Source organism: Lactuca virosa, chromosome 8, assembly GCF_052849685.1.
Source record: "Lactuca virosa cultivar CGN04683 chromosome 8, Lactuca_virosa_CGN04683_v6, whole genome shotgun sequence".
Taxonomy (NCBI): Eukaryota; Viridiplantae; Streptophyta; class Magnoliopsida; order Asterales; family Asteraceae; genus Lactuca; species Lactuca virosa.
In genome coordinates this window covers 69,103,756-69,119,319 of record NC_136433.1, presented here as the reverse complement: position 1 = coordinate 69,119,319, position 15,564 = coordinate 69,103,756, and the positions used below count along the sequence as shown (strand labels likewise).

At 34.2% G+C, this 15,564-nt stretch overlaps 1 protein-coding gene across 1 annotated transcript; it reads right to left on the bottom strand.

Moving 5' to 3' along the window:
• Positions 1-2,336: 2,336 nt before the first annotated feature.
• LOC145132403 (uncharacterized) lies at positions 2,337-5,127 on the bottom strand. Its single transcript, XM_079067175.1, has 6 exons — positions 4,694-5,127; positions 4,201-4,409; positions 3,312-3,567; positions 3,138-3,223; positions 2,743-2,834; positions 2,337-2,651 (listed from the first exon to the last, which is right to left on the bottom strand). The coding sequence occupies exons 1-6, from the start codon at positions 4,982-4,984 to the stop codon at positions 2,455-2,457; spliced, it is 1,131 nt and encodes a 376-aa protein (XP_078923301.1). The 5' UTR covers positions 4,985-5,127; the 3' UTR covers positions 2,337-2,454.
• Positions 5,128-15,564: the final 10,437 nt, after the last annotated feature.

Here is a 15,564-nt window from a genome sequence, read left to right as displayed (position 1 = left end):
TTTGTCCAAAGAAAAACCTTCACCGAGAACAAAAGTTTCTAGACCGAGAATGAAGCTTCAAGACCAAAAACGAGGGTATTTGACCAAATACGAAGCTTTAGGACCGAAAACGAGGTTATTGGACGAAAAACGAGGCTTTTGGACCGAAAACGAGGCTTTTAATCTGAAAACTTGGTTTTTAGACCGAGAATGTGAGGCTTCTAATCCTAACCGAGAAGGCTCGCACCGAATACACTCAACTGAAAACCAGACCGAAAATGTGAGCTGACCGAGATCGCGCGCCGAGAACCTGCGAGGCTGCGGACCGAGAACGAGGTTGCGGACCGAGAACACGCGCCCTAACCGAAATCGCTACTGGCATCCGAGATCTCCTAGGGTTTGACCGAAGACCGAAGCCGCCGCCGAGATCTCCGAGAACTATGACTGAAGACCTCGCAGAAATTGCCAAAAACATGAAATTTTCCAATTTTAAGGCTAAACTCGATCAAAAACTCAAAAATATGAAGAACACAAAGAACAAACAGCCAATATTTTGTCAAAAATAAATAATAAAAAAAAAGCACCCGGAAATCCAAGAAAAACTTCAAGAAACTCTTAATATTTTGCAATAACCCGATTGATACCAATCATTAGCTCTGATACCAATTGTAAGTCCCAAAATCTTTATGTATCAATCGGATTCACTGTGATGGTGCGGAATCTCAATCAAGTGAATGATGCAAAATATGATATGAACCAAGAACACAGGATGAATCTTCAATACACACTATATTCGATAGCCTTGTACATAAGATTCTGATTACACTTGGTTTTCTCTCTGTTTCTCTCTAGAACGTGTTCTTGGCTTATGGCAACACCCAAAAACATCTCTCACTCTTTACAAGGCTTAAATAACACTATATATACCTAGACCTAATAACAAAGACCCAACCCAAAACCCAAACAAGACAATATTAAGCCTAACCGAAATCACATGTGATTTCGGTCCAAACAACACCAAAACATGGTGTTTTCGGTCCTAGACCGAGAACTCTAATAGCTTATGAAAAGCAAAGTATAAACCACAATTTATGACCTAACAATCTCCCATTTGGTTTATAACTTTCTTTTCTTTTCAATCTTCTCTTCGTTCTTGACTTCAACTTTTATCTTTGATTTCTTCACAAATTCAAGATGAACATATGAATTTCTACATGAATAACTTTATCTTGAACAGTTGGACTTCCTTCAAAGATTTGACCTTGAACACACATTGGGTGTAGAGGCTTCTTGTAAAGGTTCTTGAAAATCAGCACTTTCAGCTTTGAAAAACTTTAGAGAAAATAATTACAGAGAGATCGATTCTTCTGGATCACTTCAACAAGTTCATAGACAGCAGCAAATTGATTGAGGAGACTTCAATGCAATTCGTCATATAACTTCAAATACAGTTTCACCTTGTTTCTGGGGTTGAAAAATTGTATGTTGAAAAATAATCTTCACTTCTTATTCCTTCAAATAATTAACTAACTAGTTAATTAATCATGTTTTTTGGACTATTCGATTTTTATTTATAAATTAATTTAAAATCCAATATTATTATAAAATTTTGTCAAAAACCAATCCAAAATTTTAACCAAATTGTCGTATTAAGCAATTCGGTTTTAACCAAATAATAAACCATCATAAAAACAACTTGTTTTCTTTCATAAAAATATTTATTAGCTTTATTTTTATTAGCTCATAAGACACCAAAATGTTTTGTAAGAAAGAGAAGTGTTTAAATTATCATATCAAAATGAAATAAGCCGATTAGCTGTTTTTTAAAAATTAAAATGACAACGACACCAAAATGCTATAAGTTAATAACTTGAATAAAACAAGTTATCTAAAACTGTTTATTTAAAATCGACAATCATAAACAATTTTGTACAATCCACACACTCAAGTTAAGATACCAACTATAATAACCATAATAAGTTAATAATCATCTTGTATTTGTAATCTAAAACAACCTCTTAGCAATAAAGTATATAACTCCATGAGCATGTTAGTTTGAAAGAAACATCAATTATAGAAATAACATCTAAAAGCATGAGACCCAAGTAATAGAAGATAAAAAAGTTCACTTCCTATTTTTTATAAATCACAAACATAGATATCATCAAATCCATATAAAAATAAAGCTCACTAACCTCAAAACACTACCACTAATCTTCTATTAAATCTAAGTGTACATATTAATATTACAAACTTCTTTAAAACACACATCATCAGGACAGAAAAAATACAGCCTGCTACTTACTTTACTTACCTCTCTTACTCTCTCACTTACACTCATAATTTATAATAATAAATTAGAAACCCAAAAAACTTTAAATATATTTTTTTCTATCTAAATCACCTCATATTGCAGAGTCACAACAAACACACTAATCAAGAGTTATGGCAGATTTGTAAATAACACCATCATCATCATCTACGGGAAAAGAAAAGAAAATCTGGGTGATTGACATGAAGGCTAGCTAGCCACGTGTCAGCTTTCTGTAAAAGAGAAGTCAATAACAGCTGTTCATTGTTGATCCACAATGGTGCTTTTAACTTGTATGAAGCTAAACCAAACACTGGTAGGGACATTTTTGGAAAGCCATCTGTTTCCCCACACTCGTTTCCTGAAATAATATAATAATAATTTTTATAAAGTTAAATCATAAATGTATGAGAATGTTATATAAATATAGAAAAGAAAAAGAAAATACAAACCTGTCATGGGTGTATGGAGATTATGAAAAGTTAGAAAACAAGCATCGAGATCTTTCAATGTGGGCCCCATTGGAATTCTATAAATTGGATACCTAATTTAATCACCACAAAAAAGGCACAAATTAGATATGATTTTAATTTTTTTATATGAACATAAAAGAGGTAGTGTTTGGTATGTAGTAATCGAAAAGGGAATGTAATTGAGCATTTGTTACATAGGAATGGAATGGAGGATTCCTCATGTGATTCCAAGGTTGTTTTTTTTCTAAATCTATCAATTTACTTCCATTTTGTTTTACGATTGTTCACAACAAACATGTTGGAATGACTCATTCCATTCCATTCCTTTGTGATTCCATTCCATCATACCAAACAGACCCAGGGAGTAAGCATACCATGCAACCGATAACCAACTAGAAGGTAACAAATCGCAACTTTTCATGTTTTTCAATTCGGGGAATTTGCGTGCAAGATCAAGAATCTACACAACAAATAAAATGTGGAATTAATTTTTTTTTTTAAATTTAAAAAGTATTAAAAGATTGATGTTGACTTTTGTGAGAACAAACCTTATCGGTCAAAGGCTCACGACCCCATGGTTGATTGCGTTCAAGGTATTCAAAGGAGAGGCAATTTTGAGGTGTTGGAGATTCATTATCATCACTAGAAAAACCTTCTTGAAGTGCAAGATTTTGTTGATAATTTAATGATAATTCAGAAATTTCATTTTTTGGGAGAGACCCTCTTTCGGGTTGCTCATAATCACTACTTACATCACTACTTGAATCCCTAAAAGATTCAACATCACTTTCCTCAATGTGTTGCCTGATCACAATTCACAAACAAGATTCATGTTATTACTTGAATGCAATAAAAAGTAAGAAAAGAAAAGGCTATAATATTTAAATTGTTATTTTATTAATTTCTTGTTCAACATACATTTTTAGAAGTTAGAAGTTCGAACTACTATTAGTTAAGAACTAAATTATACATATTGGTAAACATTGGTTTGACAAGATATTACCAAATCAAATTTTATAGTAATAAATTACAGAAGGCTATATATAATATTTTAGTATATGTTTCTCATGGTATATAGTATTTAGTACATGTTTTTCATGATATAAAAAACTAACTTGTAATATTATTTCCAAAAATATAACATATTATAAAATTCAACTCTTATCGATAGAATTGACAATCTATGAATTTTTAAATCTCCATGACAAATCCTATGAAGCAAAACCCCAAAATTTTCTATCAAAGGGTATCTGCGTAATTTAACAAGTAAGGAAACGATGGGAATTAAATTCCTAAGGCTTAAATGGGAAGTTGAAATCCATCAAGGGGGGAGGCATTTTGTAAATTCTAAGGAATTTCCATATTATTTTGAAACAAAACACAGGATTTTGAATGAAATTGAATTCTATTCCCTCCAAAACTATACCATATCAATACCTTGATTTTGTTGAAGATTTCAAAGGGTCGCTGTATAATTGAATTCCAGACAAATAAGGCACGTAGTATTGGACCACACTATCACTGTCATTCAATATCAAAGGAACTCCAGCCCCATAAGCACTCCATTCCTTAAAAGATTCCCACAAATCACCAAGAACAAAGTATGGTTGACATTCGTCTTGTGTCCTCCACCCTCTCACATCTCTCTGCAACACAAAATCCAACAATGTGAAGTTATTATGAATGATTAGCTTTTCAGTAAACTAGTTACGTGTTTGATTTCAGAAATTCCTTGATTTTCAAGTATGGATTACTTAGAAGTCATCCCAAACATTGTATAAGTTTAATATGGAGATTAAAGAAAAGTATTGTAGATGATTAATCTGGAAACCAATGAGTTGACCTTCTTATAGTCGACGTAAGGAGCATCAAAATCGCCTAATAAGGATATAAATCTGAATCAAAGGAAATGGATGAAAAAAGAATAAACCTTGGAGGGATACTGAGCAGGAACAAAAGGTGTAATCGATTCCAAAAACCGTTCCAGGTTACACAACGATGAAAGCATCGGAGGTTCTAATGGTATCGGCTTCGATGGCTTTACAGCTCGGTTCTCAGGCTCCTCGGTGCCGGACGACGCCGTGGATTGGGTTGGAGTGACGTCACTTTGAGCTCGACGGAGATTATCCTGGTTTTGACGATTCCTTCTTGCTTTCGCCGGATTGTAAAACCTATCCTCTCCGCCACGACTCCTTCCAAACTGCAATCCAGCTCCCAACATCTTGTGTAAAACCCTAAGTTACAACTCCTTCAATCTTACCAAAAAATCAATAAACCGAATCAAGAATGCGATGATTTTCGACGAACTAAGATAAAAAAAGATTGATTTTGGATCTCTTTTTAGTCGTAATGGAGATACCAAAACGGAGCCGAAACCCAAACTCAAACCAAAACCAAAAACACGTCGTCCGATGATCTTTATCGTAGAACAAAGGTGAACCAACAAGGATTTATCGATTTAGGCTTCGATAACTCAGAAAAACCCTAACAAATTGGGGAATAACCAAATCAAACGATGCCAACGAAGAAATGATCCCCTTTTTATGTCGATTTAATTGTAGTGGATGCCTAAGGACGATTCAGAAGCGATTTGATTTTTGATCTGGTGGGAAAATGGAGGTTTGAGAGGATGAAAGCGATGGGGAAGGAAGAGATGAAAACCAGTGTCCTTGAAGAAAATGGATGGGTAGGCGAAGATGGAATAACTCTTTAACTAATACCAAACAAAAAATGCGAAAGGGAAATATCTTTTAAAAACTTATATATATATATATATATATATATATATATATATATATATATATATATATATATATATATATATATATATATATATATATATATATATATATATATATATATATATAATATACTAGTACAAATCAACTCTTTATTTTACAACCTCAATGTTTTGTTTATTCAAGAAATATCACACTCGTGTATAACTGTGATTACTTTTAGCCCTCCATACATTATGTTCTTAACTATGTATATCATTATATTGATTTGTTTTAAAATATTTTAGATAATTTGTTAATTATTTATGTCATTATCTATGATTTATTATTACATTTAAGGTTATTCCGTCAACAACTTAAGGTTCACATCCAATTGTTTTGATATCCGTTAAAAATCAATCGATTTTGTTTCACTCTTACATAAACCTTGTAAGTACACGTCATTGAAAAATATTTGGATCTTCGAACGAAAACCAATCGTCAGACACTAGAACTCACAACTAAATCCTCTTACATTACACACTGTCTCATCTAAAAAGAGTTTGTGTATTATGTAACTGCCCATTTTGAAGGCTTGTATTGGAAAATTACGGTGTAGTTATCCTTTAAAAGAGTTGGTTGAATGATAGTAATTCTTGGATATGTTAGTAAAATAATAATGTTGAAAGTTGTATTGTTTTGGGAAAATTTTACAGATTGTGTAACAATAAGTTGTTAGTCGATAGTCGATGTGTCGGACTATGAAATCAAAAGTTAATGAGGTTTAAATGAGTAATTTTTAATCTTGAAATATAGCCAAGACAATATAGAGCGTGTGAGTGAATAAATTGTCTAAAACAAACCTCGTATTAGAGAGTTATGCACATCTAAAGATGGAGATTAAGCTAAACTTGAACTTATGTAAGTACATTGTCTGAATATGCATGTTTTAAGTGAAACACGACTATGTTAGGGGAATCATGACTATTCTTGAGTGTTGAAGTCCTAAAAATATGTGAAAATGACTTTTAATGAAGTAAGTTGTTATTCTAAACACTTTTTTTGTCAAAACACTAACACGACCGTACTTTAGGGTTGAACTGCTAAAAATGAGAATAAAATGTTGGAATCGGTTCCTAATCTCCCAAAATCATTCTCATACCCTTTGGAAACCATTTAAGTTGTAGAAAACACATTTGGAAATTCCTCAACACTTGGTTGAAGAGAAATGGTGAAACTTAAAGGAAGATTACAATGATTTCTTCACTTTCTATTAAATTAAGGTAAACCTTCTTATATCTTGTAAATACTAGCTGAACATAGTTGGATTATAGGAGGTTTTGTAAGCCCTAACTTATAATTGCTCTAAAGTGGCGGAAACTTGAATTAATAAGAACAATGAGAAGGTTAATTACATGTTTGTTGGTTAAAATCCTTTGAATACAAATTTAAAACTCTTATTGAGATAACTTGAGGTTTAATGGAAATAAAACCTACATGACTGAATTACTAAAACTCATAATTAAGCTTGTATTATTATAAATTAGATCAGATTAAAGATGTTAGTGAAAAAATTGAAAGAGATCAATTAGTATTTTAAGCTCAAATCATGTAAAAGTCGAATTAGTGTTGAGGTTTGTTAGAGAACCTTGTGAGGCTAAATACATTTTATGAATCTTGTTGTATTCTTGAGTTTTGAGACTCAACCATAATATGTTGTTTTGACATTTCTTGAAACAATAACTGATAAGGGACTTCAAGATATTAGAAACTCGTCCTCTAGTAAAAACCCAAGGTGAGTAACCATGCTTCCCCTTTGGTATATTGAGATTTATATTGTTACAATAGAATTATATGAAATATGTTATTATTAATCATTCTTGAATGATATGATAAGTTTGTATTGTTGAAACTATTATTGGTTATTGTTGACCGAAGAGGTAAGCATGTATAGTTGAGACCATAGTTGGTTATTGCTAGATGATATTGTAAGTTGGTATAGATGATTATTTGTTGTATGAGGTAGTAAGTTAGTATAACCAATAAATTATATATGGTTATTGATGTATGGTATAGTAAGTTGGTATAGTTAATAAATTATAGTTGATATTATTACATGGTGTTGTAAGATGGTATACTTGAAATTTATAAATAATTATTGTTGTATGTTGTAGTAAGTCGATATAGTTGATTTAGATAAACTATAGTTGATTACTAAAGTATGATATATTGAGCTTATACATCTAAATTTATAGATGACTATTGTTAAATGACATGATAAACTTTTATAACTAAAATTCTTAGCTAGTTATTAATTTATAATATGATAAGCTTATGTATTTGAGAACCATACATGCAGGGGCGGCTCAACCGGTTTGGGAGCTCTAAGCGAACCTAAATTTTGGGGCCCTTTGTACTCACCTTATACTGCAGTAAAAGTTGTACTAGTAACTTTGTAATCTTCTTGACTCTTCATTTGTACTCACCTTATGTTCATTTTTTTAAATATGTATTTCGAGTTAGTTAACGTTTAATCAAAATATTAGATTCAATTAACGTGCCTAGGTAATAAAAGATTCAAACTTTGTTCTTAAGAATGTTTTCAATTTCACTTCATTACATGTCAATAGAAACATAATATTTCATATTTTAAAATACATTATGTTTTCACAAAAGAATGATGTTTGTGATTCAATTACCATATCCTTGACTGGCCGTGCTGGTGTTGTGAGCTCCAATTGAAATGAAACCTGAGATATGCATATAAGGTGTGTTTGGATCAATAAAAAAATAACAATATAACATGGAAGTCGATCAACCGAATTTGGTTTTCTGCTACAGAGTTGTTAATAATGAAGTATGTGCTATTTACTCAAAAATTAAAGTTCTCATGCTGAACTTGAAACTTATTAGTGCCATTTAGTGGTTTGACTAACACATCACCTAGTAAGTAATGAATGAGGCTTTAATTTGAACCTTATTTTAACAAATTTAATTCTTAATCAAAGGCAAAGCTAGTTTAACCCTCCGAAAACACTTCGTTTCAACATTTATCTGCTTGAATGAGAAGGAAGAAGAACAAAATGAGTAAAAATCAAACTCGCCTCCAAGAGAAGCAATTGGACGAAATAGGATTCACAGCCCTACGTTTTACACAAAATCGGTGTCATACAATTCTTCAGGAGAGAAGACACTCATTAATGGCGGAACGTTTCTCTAGAAAATTTCCACCTAAAATTAGAATTTCTCTACTTCAAATATCCAACATAAGCTTAATAGAATAATCGAGAAAGAAGCATCAACAATGGAGAATAAGAAGAAGAACATACTGTTTCAGACTTTCAGTTCTTGTCTTCTTGACAACCTACTTTTGATTTTTGAATAATCAATCAACAATGGAAAATCAGAGGAAGAAGAACAGCTTCAAGAATCGACTAATCAAGAATCGATCAATATTCAATCGAGATTAGTTTCTGCAGTGAATCGAGAATCATGAGACGAAGAACAGTTGCTCAAACTTTGTGGCGTGCGCTAATGATGAAGGAAGAACTAATGAATCGGGATTTGCTGAATTAGGTTAATCGGGGCCCCTTAGAATTGGGGGCCCTAAGCAAGGGCTTAGTTCACTTAATGGTAAGGCCGGCCCTACATACATGTTAACTGATAATGTATTTTGGTGAGCCTTTGTGGCAAGACCCATTGCTGATAATTGATAATTTATTTTGGTGAGCCTTTGTGGCAAGACCTATTGACGATAGTTGATGATTAATTTTGGTGAACCTTTATGGTGAGTCTCATTACTAATAGTTGATTGTTTAAAATGGTAGCCTTTATGGCTGTAACACCATATTTGATTGACGTTAATTAAACTAGTAACATTTGTAACCGTAATACCATAGTTGATTGTTGTTAATTAAAATGGTAGCCTTTTTGGCCGTAATATCATAAATAATCGTTGTTAATTTAAATGACAATCTTTGTAGCCATAATACCATAATTTAGGCATGAGCAAAAGGACCGAACCGGCCGGAATCGGCCCGACCCGGACCCGACTTCGGCCAAAATCAAGAATCGAACCAGCTCGACGGTTCTACCGGTTCCGGTTTTTGCCGGTTTTTCGATTTTGGAACCGGTCTTCAAGAAATAGCAACATATTTTGGGGTTACGGTTTCGGTTTATGCCCGGTTATTGAATGTGATTATAAGCTCGAAGATCAATAACATGAATGCAAAACTGTTATGTTGTTTATATACATATACATTGAGTATATACATATACATGGATAAATATTATTGTATTTTGTTTGTTTTTGTTAAATATCCGAATGATAGGATACGAATAATTTTTTACATCATTTTATATTGTTAAAAATGTGTTATAGTTAGAGAAGATGGTACAGTAATGAAAAGATGAATATCGTAAACAAGATATTGGATTCGTCACTATCATCTATCAATCAGACTGTAACAAACCATTATTTCAAACCTATGTAATAATGTAGGTCAATTTGTAGTTCTTTTTAAAATAATAAAGACAAATTTTAGCATACTGTGTATATTTATATAATTGACCCTCAAAAAAAAAGTATTAAACAATCTCGATTGGGATGAACCAAGCGGTAGAGATTGTAACAAGGTTTCCAAAAATATAAAGAACACTAAAATCCGAGTTATAACGAAGAAGTTATGACCAATCGAAAATTCGCGACAAAACCGGCAAAACACGGTTCAGTGTAAAAAGTGAATTTTCAATAAAAGGCTTTTTAGCATTAACAATCTAAATGAAAGTTGTAGATTATGTTAAACAAAGAACTTTCATAAAAAGAACGCCAAAATCTGACTTCGTATGAGGAAGTTATGATTTTTCTAAGTTTCAATATACACCTAAAAACTCGAAATAAAGATCGAGTGATTTTTAGCCGACACAACCTAAACGAGAATTGAAGGTATCGTCAATAGTAGTACAACGGTAAAAAGACAGACAAAAACGGACGTCAGATGAAGAAGTTATGAATTTTTAACGAATTTCCTGTCCCGGTTTGTTAAAAATAATAATAATAAAAACAAAGTCCAAATTAGCCGACGAAGTCTAAACGAAAGTCGTAGAGTATAATTTTACCTACGCGTGCATATAAAGAACGTCAAAAACGGAGTTCGTATGCGAAAGTTATGAATTTTAGAAATTTTTGGCTCAAAAACCGAGAAATAATGGATAATACCGGGAAATCTCGCATGAACAGTAACCGCCGTACCCGTGTCCGCCCCGTGTCGTCTGCTGATTCATCCGAAACCGAGGTCCAATGGGCATCCGACGCGCCTCGCACAGGTGGCGTCTTCCGAGCCAAATCACCATCTATCAAGTGAGTTCACACCCCCGTATTTTCATAATTTTTACTGTTTTAGGGGGGGGGGGGGGGAATACAAGTCTAACACAAGAACTTTTGTGTTATAAATAAATGATTTCAAATCGTGATAAAATGACATTAAGTCATTAAAAATACTCAAAATATTAAACTCTTTAATAAACTTATATTTTTCCCCAAAATTCATGTTATATATATATATATATATATATATATATATATATATATATATATATATATATATATATATAAGATTCAAAAGGCTTAGGACTATAACTCCTTCTGGGTCCTTTTCCTTGTTTGGATGTGGGCTTATAGTACCGGTTATTTGTCCGGATGCCGTTTAAATTTTACTTATATATAAAATTGTATATGTATATAAATATAAAAGTTATTTCATCAGTTTAAACATCATTTGTAACACGTTGAGCAAGGGGTTACATGCAAAAATAGTTAAATACCGATTCAGAAAGTACATATAAATTATAATAGGTATAATTTATGATACATAGAGCAATAATTATTTATTCAAGTATACTAGAATACACTGTTTTACAAGAAACAAGGGCTTTGATTCAAAACAAATCAAGGGTTTTCAATTGTCAAATACATGTTCGGAATACTAATTCACGAATATACAATCAATCATTATTTCAGGATGATTGGGTTTTTCATATCTATTATACATGTAACGTTTATATGCTTTTTATGAGACACCGGTAAAGTCCTGACATTATAACCAGAATCTCCAGCCAGGGGATCGAAACAAGTTGTATGTAGATCTATGTTGGGATTGACAACCCCACACTCAGACTGCTAGCTACAGTCAGGCATACACGCCAATGAGTGACAATTGTTATCAACAGTTTAAACGCCTACAAGCGTTTGTTTCAGTCCATCCAGTCTTAGTATGGTTATAAGAACTCATTAAAAAGATATTAACAATACGTTAGTGTATAATCAACTAAACGTAAGTACATCTTCAAAGTACCAGTTTACAAAATACAAGCTACAGTTTTCAATAACAGCTGGTGGAACCAGACACACTCTCAGTTACAAGTTTTACAAATACAGAACATTGGTTTACAAATGGAACGGTTTTATGGGAATAAAACTACATTTCATATACAACAGAAAATATAGGATTTTCTGGAACAGTTTACACATTCAAAATACAGAAACATCCTTTTTAAACATAAATACTTATGCACTCACTCAACTTTATGTTGATACTCTCTTTTCAAATTACTTGTATTCTCAGGGAAACAATAAACAGGTACTCCCCGAGCTTTTTGAGAAGATGGAGCTATTTTGAGTCATATCTTATTCTTTTGTATAACTATTTTGGTTTCAATCTACAATGATTGAACACATGTAAATACTTATACTTTTTAAATACAATGGTTGTTTGTACTTTGATTACTATGATGCATGTGTTGTGATAATACAAATGAAGTCCTCCACCCCCGGACGTTTCCGCCGTCTGGTTTGGGGGTGTGACAGATTGGTATCAAAGCATTGTTTATAGTGAACTCAGTATATCAATCCATAAAATATATACAAACTATAAATACATTTGGGGTTAAGAGCTCTGACTACAAGTATACTTTTTAAAAATTTAAGTATTTTTATAAGAAGTATACTAACACTCATACCTACAAGTACAGTATCACAGTCATAAGAACTTAAAAATATTTGGATGTTGAACATTATAGTCAAACCTGGGCAGTTATGTAATCATATATGGGATTAATGTAGCCTGATCAACTATATTGATTTGAGTTATGACCAACATGTGTCTGGGAGTGATAGTAGTGTTGCAACATTTCTAAAACTTACCAACCATACAAATTCAGAAGAACTATAGAACAGAACATAAAGATTAAAATACCATGGGAGTATTTTACTATCCTTAACCTATCATTACTAACTATATTCTATCCCTATTCTCGCTTAGTTAACAATGGCTGGATTTCACTTACCCGGAGACCCGTATTTTCCCGATCAAGGACAAGATGCAGAGTCAGAGGAAAATTACGAAATTCCCTTAGATGATGATTTTGTAGAAAATTTTCCTAAAGACAATGAATCCGAATCAGAAGCCTATAATCCACCACCAGTTGCCCAAAATCTTAACTTTCGTCCGACTTTTCAAGGCCCTACGCCTCTATGGGCGGAAAGCTTGGAAACATGGAGCTAAGAGCAGGGTCAACCTATGCCATACGACGAAGATAGAAGCTTCTACAACCTGAGTGAAGGAGGCTCAGCAGACAGAGTCCTGTCAATTCTAGTCCATAGGGTTGCTCGAAATGAAATACAGGGTAGGACAGCCATCAACCGAGTCATGGAAGTTGATGTCAATGCAGGATTTAATACAGTCCGCATTCGTCGTCTTGAATATGCTCGTGATAGAGCAATGAGAGACAATGAAGCCTTACTGCAAGAGTTAGTCGTAACTCGAGCGGAAGTCATAGAGCTTCGAACACGTCTGACAGTATATGAAAGACATCTGCTTGTTGTGGAGCGTCAACTGGCTGAGTTGAGGCTTCGTCCAAGTGGCAACCGTCGCCAGTAGAAGATGCTCTACTCATTCCTGTTCACTCTTTTGGTTATAGTCTAAGTCTACGGATAGGTTCTAGTGTTATTTTTCATGTATTTCAATAAGACCACGGAAATTTTATTTTCGGTAGGTCTGTATGATGTCGATGTTTTCCCAAAATTTGGTGTATTGTAGACCTGTTTAGGGTCAAATTTTCCAGACTCTATGTATTCAATATACCAATTTAATCGACATGCATTTTCATACCCTTCAAAAAATAACCATTCCATTTCATATCATTCTGTTACGAGTTGTATTACAAGATTCATGTCGAACTGTATGTTTTAGTTCAGAGATATCAAATTCATATTCATTCTTGATATCTTACCATCTTTGTATCTTTTAACTTTTATAGAAAAAGATGCCTCCTCGTAGAAATCCAAGACGTAACATTGTTAATGAAGCACCGACGCCACCTCCGCCACCACCTCCTCAATTTGACCCCGCTATGTTCCAAGCGACGGTCACGGCGGCTGTAGTTGCTGCCATGTCACATATCAATACTCCTGGTGCTAGTGGGTCGGGAGTCGGTGCAGATCCTTCAAACCATGGCGAGAGTCATGGGCACTCGCGAGAGTGCACTTATAAAGATTTTTCCAATGCCAAACCCAGTACCTTCAATGGAACTGGAGGAGTTATGGTTTTAAGGCAATGGATTGAGAAGACAGAAGCAATCTTTGAAATTTGCTCCTGTCCAGAAAGCAGCAAAGTCAAATTCGTTGCTTGTACCTTTTCAGATAGAGCTTTAACGTGGTGGAATGGCCACATTAAGTCACTTACTCTGGTAGTGGCTAACTCGATAAGCTGGGAAAGCTTAAAAGCCATGTTAATGCGGGAATACTATCCGCGAGGGGAAATACAGAAACTAGAGCAAGAACTCTGGAGTCTTACAATGGTTGGTTCTGACATATCAACCTATACCAGTAGATTCTGTGATCTGGCAATTCTTTGTCCGGATATGGTTCCGTTAGAAAGCAAAAAGATTGATAGATACATTTGGGGTATGTCGCCCCAAATTCAGTCCAGTGTTTTAGCTTCGATGCCTGTTACTTTTGACAGTGCTAAAGAGCTGGCACAATCTCTTATCGACCACGGAGCCCGTCAAAACTCAGTGGTTACTATACCAGAACAACCGAAGGGAAACAACAACAACAACAACAATAAAAACAACAACAACAACAACAACAAGAAGAAGAATGGTTGGAACAAGAGGAAGGGAAAATCTCATCTGGAACCTTCAAAGAAGCAACAAGTAATGGCAGTCCATGTCGCTACTGTACTTGCTACCATACCTACCACTGTACCTGGTGCTGTCCCTAATAACCTTGCACCAACTAAGCCCTATGTTGGTAATCTCCCGAAATGCAACAAGTGCAATTTTCACCACAACGGAAATTGCCAAGAAATGCAGTGCAGTAACTGCAACCGGAAAGGGCATACTGCCCGATTCTGTAGAATACCACCCCAACCACTTAACCAAGTACATGCCGCTGGAGTAGGTCAAGCGTGCTACCAATGTGGTGACGTGGGGCATTTCAAGAGAGATTGTCCAAAAGCTGGAAATGTCGATGGGGTTGGGAGGATTCTAGCATTGGGTCACGAAGAAGCGGTGGCAGACCCTGCGGTGGTAACGAGTACGTTCCTTCTCAACAATACTTATGCATGCATTCTATTTGATTGTGGTGCTGAGAGGAGATTCGTGAGCCATAACTTTAAACATCTACTAAATCAAAACTCCCAACCACTAAAAGAAACATTCACAGTCGAAATGGCTAACGGGAAATCCGAATCCACCAACGAAATATACATAGGATGTACTATTACCTTGAATAACTTCTCTTTCCCAATAGACCTAATGCTGGTCTTTATCAAAAGTTTTGACACCATAATAGGTATGGATTGGTTGTGCTCCAACCATCCTGACATCCTATGCTATGAAAGAGTCATCCGTCTGAACTTGCCAACTAACAAAACTCTTGTTATTTACGGCGACAAACCCGGAACGAACCTCCAGATCATTTATTGCATCAAGGCACAGAAGTATCTTCGCAAAGAGTACTGTGCTTTCTTAGCTCACGTCGTAGACAAAAAGCAAGAGGTGAAAGACATCACAAGCATTCCTG

Excerpts from the sequence above, each read along its gene's own strand:
- LOC145132403 (XM_079067175.1), bottom strand. The coding sequence starts at position 4,984 with ATGTTGGGAGCTGGATTGCAGTTTGGAAGGAGTCGTGGCGGAGAGGAT. Across the intron at positions 3,568-4,200 it reads AAATCTTCAACAAAATCAAG|GCAACACATTGAGGAAAGTG; the intron begins GTATTGATATGG and ends AATTGTGATCAG. Across the intron at positions 2,652-2,742 it reads TCTCCATACACCCATGACAG|GAAACGAGTGTGGGGAAACA; the intron begins GTTTGTATTTTC and ends ATATTATTTCAG.